At 41.0% G+C, this 13,348-nt stretch overlaps 1 protein-coding gene across 4 annotated transcripts in view; it reads left to right on the top strand.

The window, feature by feature from the left end:
- The window catches only part of LOC123030121 (ATP-binding cassette sub-family D member 1-like), a 107,193-nt gene extending 94,270 nt beyond the window's left edge, over positions 1-12,923 (top strand). For all 4 annotated transcript variants that reach the window (XM_044443751.1, XM_044443750.1, XM_044443753.1 and 1 more), the window contains 4 exons: positions 4,741-4,805; positions 8,933-9,008; positions 10,815-10,889; positions 12,141-12,923. In XM_044443751.1, the coding sequence (XP_044299686.1) occupies positions 4,741-4,805; positions 8,933-9,008; positions 10,815-10,889; positions 12,141-12,245 (321 nt within the window). In that variant the 3' untranslated portion in view covers positions 12,246-12,923. The remainder of the gene's footprint in view (positions 1-4,740; positions 4,806-8,932; positions 9,009-10,814; positions 10,890-12,140) is intronic.
- Positions 12,924-13,348: the final 425 nt, after the last annotated feature.

Genomic DNA, 13,348 nt, shown 5'->3' with positions numbered 1-13,348 from the left:
TATGATAATTTGAAGTTAGTTGAAAATCCTTCCATCCTGAAAATAGCTAGATGCTTTTATTGTCTTTTGCTCAGTATATTAGTCAGTTTGAAGGCAGTGCTGTTCCCCCACCCTTTAGTGCATCGTGTGCCCTAAAATAGGCCCCCTGGGCATTTCTCTTTCATATTATTCCCATTCCTACCACCAAAGATACCTCCTAACATAAAACAAGGTAAGACAATGTATTTTGAATGCTGTTAGGAGCCAACGCATTGGAGGTGGTTACATAGGACCCATACAGAGCACAGTCCACGCAGACATTACCTTGTATATTCTGCTTATTTTAGTGAGGGTTGCGGAGGGGTATTCCTAATTGATTGAGCCCTGTCTTAATTAGACATGTGCATTTCCTGCCTGAGGCAGCAAAATATCTTGGCACAGGCCTGATAAAATGTCTTGACCTAGCACATGTTTTTATCCTCACAGTTAACAGCTTGACATATTAAACAGAGAACAGGAATTGAACAGATGTCCCAAGCCAGAGGGGCTCAAATCGTTTGAAATGCAGCTTAATAAAAGAATGCAGCTTGATGAAGCCTGTAGAGTTAGTTCCCATTGGAAAACCATTTCTAACCAGCACTGTGGAGGAGCAGAATTGTTCTGCTAGCAGAAATCACCTTGCCTGACATCCTGTTTCTATTCAGGATTATCCAGGTATTCCAGAGAGACAGGGAACTCCCAAAATCTTGAGCAAAAGGGCAGGAAAACGTGTTCCCAGCACCACCATAGCTAATTGGCTCCAAGTGTAAATATGATTATTTCTGGCTTGTCTTGATTGGGGATAAGGATTTTGGAATTGCCTAATACAAAAAGCTCAGCATTTAAGCTGAGAAGCCATTTTAGATTCAGTATATATTTAATCAAGCAAACCATCATCTTGGTACCAAGATGCCTTTTGTGGTTTCATTCTGTTTCAAGCACTTGTACAGAAGTGCTGATTTCATAGCACTTACTGCTGAATGTGTGGGAATGGCTTTACTCCCATCAAGCTCAAAGGATAATTTAATATTCAGATTTTTTAATTGTGTTGCATCACTCTACTTAATAGTCTCATGTTGCAAAACATTTCCTTTCCCACATTTGAGTACTTTTCCTTTACAGGTTACATACATTGATAATTTAATTTCTCTTCTTCCATGGCAGGATGCTATAAATGGTAGCTATAAGCAATCTCAAATTCAGGCCAGAATGAATAAAACAATTTACACAGCAGCTGGCATCCCAAGGCCTAAATCTGGCCCATCTGTTTTCAGAATTCTTCATTTATGTTATTTTCTTTGGGATGTACAAGAGAAGCAGAGAAATTTTTGGTTGCCTTGCTTTTAATATTTCACCTGTGTTGTCCATGCTTTCAAGCCTTATAAGTGTTTTTTTAATTAAATTGGAGATTTCTGAGAGCTTTCTGTTGAGAACAGTGAGCCTTGACCTGTCTATCCTTTCTCTTCTAAAACCTTATTTTACTGTACGCCTAAAAAATCAAGGGTTTCCTCTACTTATAGCATTTGCAAAATGACTTTTGAAGAAATAATTATGTAATGCAATGCCCAAAAGCTCTAAAGGCTGTGTGGGGGGCACCCTGCAATGTTAAGGACAAAATAGCATTTGCTGTTCCTCATACAGAAATTGTTGATCTCTCTCAGTCTCACATAACAACTTGTCAGACTGGTCAGACCAGAATGAGCCCGGCTTTTGTTCCCTCTCAGGCATCATCCCCAAGTACTGGTGGTTCTCCCACACTTTATTTTATTTTATTTTTTCATAACCAAGAGCTCATTTGATGGATGCTGTCATTTTAAGATGCAGGCGTTTTACATGTTTAATTAGGGGTTGAGTTCAACCACTTTCTCAGCAGCTCTTATCTGGCTTGTGCTATTCTGCCGGGGGAGCTTTGCCTGCCTGAGATAGTCTTGGAACAGTAGTTTTCTTAGGATGATGAGCGCTATAAAACTTGCAGACAAGAAGGTTAGGGAGGAAGGCAAAAGGGTTCCATCTCACACAGGGCCCATTGAGGGGGAGACTGTTATATTTAAACCAGCATAATCTGTAGGATGATTGATGTTTGTTTTTAACCCCCAAGCTAGGTTCAGAAAAAACACCATCACTCTAATCATTCTTTATGCTTCCTATATTGAATGAAAAACATATGTTGGCTAGAAAGTACCAGTATAAAAAGGGAGGAAAAAAAGCATATTGCATTTGAAGTGGTCTCTTTGCATTCTGTCCTGCTCAGTAAAAAGTTGATCGTAGTGAAAATTAAGGCTCCTGTAAGCTAGCTCTTTTCTTCTTCTTCTGAGTATGAAAAGAACATTTTGTTTACCTCTTCATTATATTTTTATCCTGCCTTTTTTTCTTTTCAAAGAATTCGAGATGGCTTACAAAATTCACCTCCTCTCAATCTTATCCCAACCTGTGAGCTAGGTTGGGTTGAGAGTCTGTGCATGGTTCAAAGTCACCCACTTAGCTTCATGACTGAATGGGGACTAGGATCCCAATCTCTTAAATCTCAGTCCTGCACTCTCAACCACTGCACCACTCCAGAATGTAAAGGAAATGAGGGCAGGCTTAACTGAGGCTTAGATTTCTCTGGGGTGGCAGACAAGTCTTAAACTTTAGTTCATAGACTCCAAGAACTTAAGAACAAGGATTTTGTTCCTTGGTTTTTTTGTTCCTTGTAAGCTGTCCAGAGACTGTTTTAGTAATGGACAGCATAGAAAAACTTTAAATAAATAAGAGCATAAAATCAGGCTTGCTGGATCAAATGGACACCCACTTTGTCCAGCATTCTGTTTCCAATGCGGCCAACCAGCTGGATGCCATTGGGAAGCTCAGAAGGGGATGATGGTCCTCCCAAAATTTAGTATCCTGCCTCTCCACTTCCCAGCTGTCATGGCTAAGAGTCATCGATAGGGCATAACCTCTCAGGATTTCCAAATCATTTGTGAAGCATGATTTGATAAATCAGAACAGGAGTTCTATCTTTCAGACTAACAAGTGTTCTTATCCCTGTCCCTTGTGCAAACACCCTTAGCTACTGCCCAAGCTCTGGGAGAACTTGCATAGCTACTCACCAGAACTTTTGAGCTGGGCTTTTCTTTCTGATAGCTTGAGTATGCTGCCTCCTAGGTTTCTTGAAGGCTTAACTAAGGTGTGAGGCACAGGCTGCTTTCCTGAGCAAACCCAACCTTCCCATCATTCCGGAACACTCGCTGAGGTGCCAATCCAAGGGGGTAGTGAAGGGGGGTTGGAGCACCCCACTTATTTTGGAGGGCATCCCCCACAGGGGTTGCTGGATCCCTGATGCCAAGGTCACTGTCCTTCCCCCACCACTTCTCAAGAGACTTAGTTTTGTTGGTTCATGGCTGGCAGCTGGAGAAGTCTGCCAGGCCAGCACATGGGTTTTCTGTGACACTTTCCCTCACGGTTAACCTTTGTATGCCATGTTTTTAGATAACAAGCCTGCCATTAGGAACTTATTAATTCCACATAAGCCACTTGGAGAGGTTTTGGCTAGCAAGCAGGGTATGAGTATAATTTTTTTTAAATCCTTCATAATAAATTGGATAACAGCAAATAACTTGTTGAAGCTGTAATTGTGTCACCTCAATGAGAGATACCTTCATTTTGCATTCATTATTCAACCAAACTTCAAACCAAGTGACAAAGCTCATTTTTATTGTAAAGGTTGCATAAACTTGGAAATAGGTGTGGCTTTGATGGGGACATGGCTTTGAGGTGTGACCCTGACTATCAGGAAGAGACCCCCACTTCTAAATTTGCCACTACATCACTAGGCAAATCTGTTTCCCCCTCACTAAGAAAACTAGTGTGTCAAGGGGAACACAATGCTATAACTGTTCTCTTTGGTGTCAACTCTTCAGGGTGCAGGGAACTTTTTTTGGTACAAAGGAGAATTTTATCAGGTAAGGACTCCCACAAATTCACCATCTTAGTGAGAACTAGGCCTCAGATAAGCGTGCTCTTTTCTGCTTTTTGTTCTTGGCCCTGGCAACAAACCAACTGCCCTTGGGCAGGCAACACAATCTATTTCCTCATTGTCAGGAATGCTTTTATGGCTGTTGAAGAATGAATTTGATGGGGATAGGGGAAGTTTAAAATTTGTTTAATATTTAAATGACAAGTCAGTCAAAAGGTTATTTTTTTAAAAGCCATGAGACTTGGGAGCTCAAGACCTCTCTGAAGTCATGCCCCTGAATAATAAGGCATGCCCCTTGATTCCTGAAGGTGAATGAAAGTTATCGTCCAAGGAATTCTTTTTATATATATTTTTTGTAAACTATGCAGAGTACTGCCTTTGAAATGGGCTTTGGTACACTGATTAAAGTGCTGAACTAGTCTACTAAATTTTACATGGTTCCCACCCCTTATTCATACTTTTAAAATACATATCCCCTTTTTTCCCAAAAGAAACCAAGGCAGCGAATATTTTGTAAATTACTTTTCAAAAAGGCATAATAAATTCTGTTTTATTATTCTGTGAATTGTGGGTCAATGGGTTGTGAATGTTGTGGCTGTTCATGGCTCCCCATGTTGCAGACTGAGCCACTGTAGCCAGAGTTCTTACCCTATCCTCACTTGCCAGGCCTGAGGACATAATTTGAGTCCATCTGCAGGTGTGTGTGTCTCCCTTTCAAAAGTTCTTTTGATCAGTCCCTTTTTTTCGCTTTCTCTCTCCTTCCTCAGGATTCACCAGTCAACAAACTGCTCTATGCCAGGGAAATTCCACACTACAAGCAAATGGTTGAGAAGTAAGTGTGCAGGAAAAATAAAATAAGGAGAGGGGCTGGTGGTGAATAGCTGTCTCCGCTGTGAACAAGAAGTTGTGTTTGCAATGTTCTGTACTGCTTCAACAGTATGCAGAAAGGAAATATCCATTTTACCAATTCTATAGATTCTGCAAACTGAGCCCCAGTTTCTACAACCTCTGCTTTTGCATAATTTGGCCTGACACGAAGTAGGCAAGGAGCTAGGCAAAGCTCTGAAGATTTCCCCAGCAGCTAAAAATCCACCCACCTCCTCCAGCTCTGAAGATTTTATGGTCATTGTTCACACATTTTAAAGCATATCTTCACAATCATAACATCTAGAGGCTTTCTTTTAGCTATTGAAGCCAATTTGTACATTTTTTCTGTATTCGTATGAAATAAAAGACATGTAGACATCCCTGACCATGTAGTGTAAAAATAATTAATCTCTCTTCCCCATACCAGCCCTTCAGCATTTTGTAACTAACATTGGTCAAAGATTTCATGCAAACATACAAATTAAAATAATGGAAAGATCTACCTTTTTGGTTAATACACAGTTATTAATGTTTGTATGCTGTGCTGTGATAAAAACCTCAGAGTGGTTCACACAATAAAACAAAATAAAGATAACTATAACTGCTATAATGAAGATTTTAAATGCCTTTCAAAATTTACATAATAAGAATCAAAATTATTAATGAGAAAGGCACTTACAGGTTAACCTTGCTTAACAATATTGTTGGATTTAAAAGAATGGCACCTATTTCCCTGCTAGACAGAGCAAGGTGGAGGAAGAGGCCCTTCGGACAATTTGAAATGTTATAAACTTTACTGGCTTGCTTGATACATCAGGCTGAAGCTATGACAAGTGGAACCTGTAACAAAGTGTTCTCTGATGCTATTTCTAGGTTATCTAATGGTGGACCTCCCACAAGGTGGCTTGCAAGATAACATCTGCTAACTGGGATGGGCCAATATGAACATATAACCCCTGTTCTTTATCATCCTCAACCTCGCTGGTTGCCAATTCAAGTTTAGGCCCGCTTCAAGGTGCTCGCATTCACACTGTAATTTTTTGGCACCAGCTCAAACCCTTTTTATTCTCCTGTTACTTTAATTGTTGAACAAGATGGTTATGATTTTATAGTGGTTTTTATTTAGATAAGGTTTGATTGGTTGCTGTGAATCAATGTCTGTTGTGTTATTTATTATCATTTAATTTTTAAACTTATTTTTGTTATTCTTTTTTTTAAAGAAATTTTACTAAAATTTTGAACTGATACTACAAACATCTGTCATCACACACATCGGACTTACTGGGTCTGCCCCCTACTACATATCTTTTAACATTCTGTGATCATACTCAAATCCGTTTATAATAACTTGAAAACATCTTTAGATCAGAACCAAGTCCCGTTTCTCCAGCCAATAAAAAAAAAAAGTTCCAAATTTGATAGAAGTCACTATCTTCCTTCTTCTTCATCAGTAAAATCAATCCCTTCATTTCTTGCAAAGTCCTGTTTCTCTTGACCACTGTTAAAGGGAAGCATCTCCAAGTTGAGTAAAAATGCAGTATCTTCTTTCTTCTTCCATAAGTTCAGTCTAAACATTTCTAGACAGATTCTAAACATTCAAAATCTTTTCATTTTTCTTATGGTAGACAGATAACTTCCTCACTACCACAGTTACAAATAGCATCAAAAACATCCATTTAACATCTCTAAAGGCATCTTAGCTACTCTATTTGGTGGTAACTAATACCTATAATATCTTTTAAACAAATTTTCTTTAAGCTAAATTACTAATGTTTCATCTAGCTTAAACATCATTTAGACAAATACAGTTAATTCCATACAAAAGCCCAACTATTTACATTCTTCAACATACCTCAATTATATCCATCCCTTATATCACCAGCAACAGTAGCTTAAAAGCAGTAGGTTAAGCTTTTGTTGTTATTCTTGAATTGTTACAATCACAGTGGATTTATTATTGTGATTGTGTTTATGCTGCAAACCAGTCTGAGAGCAGCACTATAGAATGGTCTAGGAAAACTTTAAATAAATAAATAACCACACAAAGTGAATACAACAAAGACACATACACACATACACATCATAGAACATGTTTCAATAAACTTTAGAAGCAAATATTTCCTGTTAAAATCAATACAAACAAAACAAAATCAATGGCTCAGACTTAAGGGAAAACCAGCAATCTTTATAATCTTTAGCGCTTCCCTGAAGATTTGCAAGGAGGTCAGGAACACCACAGAAAGGACCTCTTCCTTGTACATACCAAGCTAATATTTTGTGACAGGCAGGATAAAAGTCTGAAATGCTACAACACAGAGTACCCTTGTTCACAATTCCCGATGCCAAACAGCTATCTAAAATACTCCATGCATAATCTTGATTATGTCCCCGCTCATCCCAGCAATATTCCATCCCTTTGACCATTTGTGCATGTTCAGTCCCCATTTATTATCCCCCCCCCCACCAAAAAAAAAAAAAAGCTTAGGTGTGGGAGAGAGGTTTGTACTTCTGCAATCCTTGGGGTTTCCTGGAGCCTGATACTTCATGTGCACTGATGATGCTGTTTTGCTGCATGAACAAAGGCACTTGGAGAAGAGTGGAATCATAATGATTCAGTACACTAAGAAAGCAGAATAGCATGGATGCAAAAGAAGGCAGCGTCTCAGAAGCAAAGCAAAGGGATGCCTGCCTTCACAGAACAAGCTAAGGTTAACTCCCCCTCAGAACTCCACATACTACTGATGCCCAACATTTAGTGCTTGGGCTGCAGATTTTGGCACCTTCCCTGTGTGACAGTTCTGGTTGGGTCTGTCCACTGATTCCATTCCTTTCCAAGCTGACTTAGCCCCATCAAGACAGTGTATTTCCTCATCAGTGAATCAGTGCAGCCGATGCCACTCATTGGATAAGACAGAAGATTGTCTCCAGATTTAGACTAGACCCACTGAAATGAATGGGACTTAACATTAAAAAGAAAATGTTGTCCAACCCCCACAAAGAAGCAGACTAAAACAGCTAGGATAAATAAACCGGAGAAGATGAATATCTATAAAGTCTGATAACATTGCCTTTACCTATGCAGGCTACAAACAAGCAGCCATTAAGCAATAGAAGAAGGTATGTGAGTGCTGTCAAGCTGAAGGGGCCTTAAGCACCTCTGTGAATATATAATTCTGAAAAAGGCAAGGAACTGTGCTGGTCCTGTATCAGAAGGTTAACCAAAGTGTAAATAAAATCTCTCAGGAACCTTCCCTTCTATGAGCTAGTGAAGAAGCCCCTTTCCTTTTGACAATACCCATATATGCATATGCTTTTGTATGCGCACTTAAGTTTTGGTTGGTGAAGTCCATGAAATTGTGCCTGAACTGATGGAGACACTGCAATACCCTGTACAGTCAGTAGGTGTGAGACACTCGGATTGGCATGTGTGTGCACATGTGCATGCGTCCGCCCACCCGCCCGCCTTTTCATACACTTTTTAATATACTAAACCACTGAGGAAGACCTACAATTGAAATGTGGTTATTTCTCATATTAAATTTTTGCTCTTTTTATTGCTTAATGACTAAGTTATTAGACTTTTCAGCTATTCCTCTTCACCTGTTTACCAATTGTTTTATTGTTTCTTAAAAGTAGACTATTGCTGGATACAACCCAGAGGTTATAATTTCCAGGTCCCTTGAGTCATGGTCCATGCTCAATTGAGCACTGCCTGAATAGAGGGCAACTCATTTGGGGAACATACTGGGTTGTATGTTCCCATGTATTGTACAACTATGCCATCTTTTTCTCAAATATAGCTTTTCCATGGTAACAAGTTACACAGAAAAACATTGTGGGAAAACACAGGGGCTTTATGAATGGAAGATGGCCACATTTTGACCTCCATACAATTTTGTGAATGAGACAGGATGATGGTATAATAAAAGTCTTGTCTGGAAGCACCCTGTATCTGGGTAGCTATCTGGGTAGGAAAATGATCTTGTAGAGTCTGTAGAGTCTTGTAGAGTCTGTGTTGCCAAGTCTTCCATCTTGGCTTACCATGAGTATTTATCTTGTTCTCCTTCCCTCTCCCTCCTGCTTTTCGGTCAGATATTATGCTGATATCCGACAGACTGTTCCTGCCAGCTACCAAGAGATGAACTCAGCCCTGACAGAACTCTCAGGGGTAAGGAACTGCTGCAATGTCCTCTCATTTATGAGTTCAAGAACCCCAATAGTATATAAACAAGGACAGCCTAACTCTCAGTTTAATTGATCTCAAGCTCTATCCCATGCTGATGTAATTTACCATCAGGAAAAGCAGCTCTGGATCAGCTATCCATAGACATCCATTCTGGATTTCAATTCCCATCACTTTGTGCCAGCATGGGCAATGGTCAGAATGGTGGGAGTTGCAGTCCAAAACATCTGGAGGGCACCAGGTTCAGGAAGGCTGTGCTAGGCATTATCCAGCCTCTTTCAATTGGATTGACAGATGCACACATGGTCTCTGTCTTGCACTCGCTGCTGTCTGAGTCAAATGAGTAGAATCTTCTAGATGGAGCCATTTCAGCCCCTTTTCATACACTGAGCCTACACTTGTCTGGAATATAGTGCAACAGATCCTGGAGAGATTCTCACAAGCTGGATTGAACAAGGGCTACTTGTGACTTAGTTTGGATGAAGCTTCAATCATTTACAAGATTACTTTGTCATGTGCTGCTCCACCAAAAATGGGGCTATTCAACCCACCAGCAGGCTTGTGGTTGCCCTTGGGAAAGGGCTTTAACAGTCTGTGCAGGCTGAATCTGCTCATGGCACTTCCTGCTATGCGCAGGATTTGGCCTTCAGTGTTTTTTGGGTCACTTCAAATGGCCACATGAATTAAAAATAATGCTTACTGTTTCTATAAGTAAGTTTCTATAAATACTATAAGTTTCTATAAGTACTGTTTCTATACTCTCTTCCTTAGCCTTCAAAGTACTTTGTGTTCATTATCTTGGTAATCTTGCACCGACTCTGTAAATCAGAATTACCACTTTCAGCAAAATGGGGATCACTAACAACATATGGGGCACGTGTGATATGGCAAGGACTGCTGAGGGACACTGCCTTTCTGTGCTGATGGCATGCATGGCTGTGGGACTCATTCCTCTGGGAAAAAATAAAGCACCACTGTTGGTGTGATCCAGTCTGTTGGAGACCCAGTCATTGCGGTCTGAGTTGCAACAATATCAGTGCCTTGCTTTTCCCCAGAGGAATGAATGACTGTCATTTGCTTCTGTGGGAGGGACTGAAGGCCTTTTGAAGTAGGGGCTAAACTGTTTACTCCAACAATCGCAAGTTGCTGCTCTTTGCATTCAAGTCTCTGCTATAATTCCTTTCTGTGATCGTTAAACCTGTGTCTGAGCTGCGTAAGTTTGGAGTGGAAGCTGCTGAAATGATTCGATGTTCCTCATTAGCAAAAACTACAGAACCCCTTCATGTAGAAAATGAGCACATGTGAGGGAAGACAATACCTTAGTGTTTTGGGTATGGGAGCAGCAGGGGAGTGTGTGTATGGGTGGGGGGGAAGAGAGAGAGAGATGGCTTTATTGCTCCCCCACCCTAAGCTGCTCTCAGGCTAAGGCTGCAAACCTATACACATATACTTAGAAATAAGCCGCATTAATTCTGTTGGTCTTATTTCCAAGTAGGATTGTGCTATAATAGTCTTCTTTATCCTTATGAATGTGAGAGGGTTGACCAACATAAAAATAGTGAGAGTTGGGCTTGAGCTTCTAAGTGAGAGCAGTGTGGGTAAGTCCTCATTTCCTCAATGTGCAAAATGGGCATACAGGATAGTTTGAACAGACTGTAAAGCCATTGGACACGTATATGAAGGTGAAATACACATAACACAGTAGATGGAAATCCATAAGAATAAAAGAATACTTGTGTTACAAATGTTCTAATCAAAAATATAATAATCCCCATCATATTGCCTTGGCAGAAATATTCATCGGACCTCAATTGCCTGGTGGCCCTGCAAGAACTTTACAACTATATTAACAAGTACTATGACCAGGTATGGTGGTAAATTTCTTGGGATTTTGTGGTTGCAGCAGAGCTGGAAAGGGGGCAGAAGCTAATTCAGCCTTTCCCACCTTGGCACACTGCAGGTGTAAGGGACTTCCACTCCCAGCAAACCCCCTGCCAACATGGTTTTAAGAACTTAACAGCCACGCTGGATCAGGCTTATGGTCCATCCATTCCAGCACTCCAATTGCATGGTGGCAAACCAGCTGCCTACGGAATCCCTGAAGCAGAATTGGTACAGGATTTCTACCTGCTCGAGCTCCTCAGCAACTGGTGCACGCAAACTTACTGCCTCTGATCACGAAGGCAGCACATGATCAGCAAGACTTGAATTCACTGATTGCCTTCTGTTCCATAGATTGTCCAATCTCCTGTCAAAGCCATCCACATTAGGGGTTATCACAACTTCCTATGGCAGTGAATTCCATAGTTCAGCTATGTGCTGTGTGAAGAAGTGCTTCCTTTTATCTGTCCTGAATCTCGGACCAGTCAGCTCATGGAGTGAGCCCAGGTTCTTTTATTATGGAAGAGGAAGAAGAATGTGTACTTTCTCTACACCATGCTTAAGTTTAAACACCTCTATCCTGTGTCCTTTACTCACCTTTCTTCATAGCTAAACAATCCCAGTTGTTTTAACTGTTGCTCCTAGGGCAGTTGCTCCAGCCCCTTCAACATGTTAGTTGCCCTTTTCTGCATTTTTCCAACTCAATAATGCCCTTTTTCAGGTGTGGTACTAGAACTGTATACAGCATTCTAAATGTGGTCACACCAAAACATTGTATAAGGGGTTCACAGTCTTGGCAGTTTTATTTTCAGGTCCCCTCTTAATTGTGCCTCACATGCAGTTTGCCTTTTTCATAGTAGCTACACACCGAGTCAACATTTCCTTTGAGCTGCTAGCTCAGTCCCCACCCATCACTGCTAGCTCAGACCTGACCAATCAATACTTTAAGTTGCCAAGACATGCATTACTCTACCATTGCTTACACTGAACTTGCATTTGTCATTTTGATGCCCCTTCTCCCCGCTTGGAGAGATCCCTTTGGAGCTCCTCACAATCTCTTTTGGTTCTGACCACCCTAACTAGTTAGGGGTTAGTTGCAGACCATGTCTGGATGCACCACAGTGGGAAAGATTGAATTAGCTGTTGCAGGAGAGGAAGCATTATGTGCCCATCCTTTCTAACCCATTTCCTAAAGTTCCTAAAGCTAATATGTTGGCTTTGTATGTCTTTTTGCAGATCATCAGTGCGCTAGAAGAGGATCCACTGGGGCAGAAGATGCAGTTAGCATATCGACTGCAGCAGATTGCAGCTCTCGTGGAGAACAAAGTGACTGACTTGTGACATTCCTGAATCTGCCACATGCCCAGATTGAACATGAACATGACCAACTGTGCAATCCTAAGCTTGTTTACTCAGAAGTAAATCCTGCTGAGTTCAATGGGGCTTACTCCCGAATAACTGCATTCTGTGATTGCAGCAGAAGGGACAGGCTGATCTACCCTGAAAGCGCTCCATTTCTGTGCACATGTTCCCCCCACCCCTCCTCACCCACCCAGTGCCTTAACTGCATCGATGCTGCCAGGCTCTCTTGCACTTGGTGCTCTCTCTCTCTTTAAATACTAGCTGCAAAGGGAATCCTCCCAGTCTGATACACTGGCTTTGTAAATAAAAGGGTGTATTTATTTCGGACACTCTCTGAAGAGCGTGCTGGCTGCTATCTCCCCTCTTGTGGGGAGGGGAATCATGGCAGCTCCCTGCTGACCGCTGCAGTGCCCAGGATTTGGGGATTCACTCCTTCCACCCACAATTTCCAGGGCGGTAATGCACTAACATTGGGGTGGCAACACCACTTTCCAGCTTCCTCTGGACAAACAGACTCTTAACTAGTCTCTCTCTTAACCCTTCCCATCTATCTCCTCCCATCCCCAATTTTATGTATATATGGGAGCTGTCTGCTCCAGGATTGTATTTATTTTAATGAGATTTGGAAGAATTAAAAGAAAATCTTTTCAGAAAAATACAATTATCTGATTTACTCAAAGAATACAGAGATGAGAGGGCTGGAATGGAAAGGGCTAGCTTAGCAAGATGACTCCTAGTTAGCAATTAAAGGGTGAAACAGAAAAAGCTGGGATGGTGGTACATCTTAGCTCAGAATAATTAAGATGGGGTGGTACTGTTTTGCTTTAGTCCTTCCATGGGCCTCTTTCTTCTCTCACAGCTTGTTGATTAGGAACTGCACACATTTCAAAACCAAGCCTATGTGTGTTCCACAATTCCACACAAGCCATAGCGTTAGGTACAGATTTCAGCTTCTTTATCTTTTTTAAAAGCAAGTTTCTAGTCTTATGAGTGCAAATACAATGGGAACTGCCTGGTGAAAGGACACAATGCCAGCTTAGTAATATTTTAGGAGTGTCCGTGCAGAGGGAGCAAGGCTTTGT

The sequence above is a fragment of the Varanus komodoensis genome, unplaced genomic scaffold (genome assembly GCF_004798865.1).
Source record: "Varanus komodoensis strain SLA01 unplaced genomic scaffold, ASM479886v1 scaffold42, whole genome shotgun sequence".
Lineage (NCBI taxonomy): Eukaryota > Metazoa > Chordata > Lepidosauria > Squamata > Varanidae > Varanus > Varanus komodoensis.
Note: the sequence above shows the minus strand (reverse complement) of the source record. Positions and strands in the feature narration are given on the sequence as shown.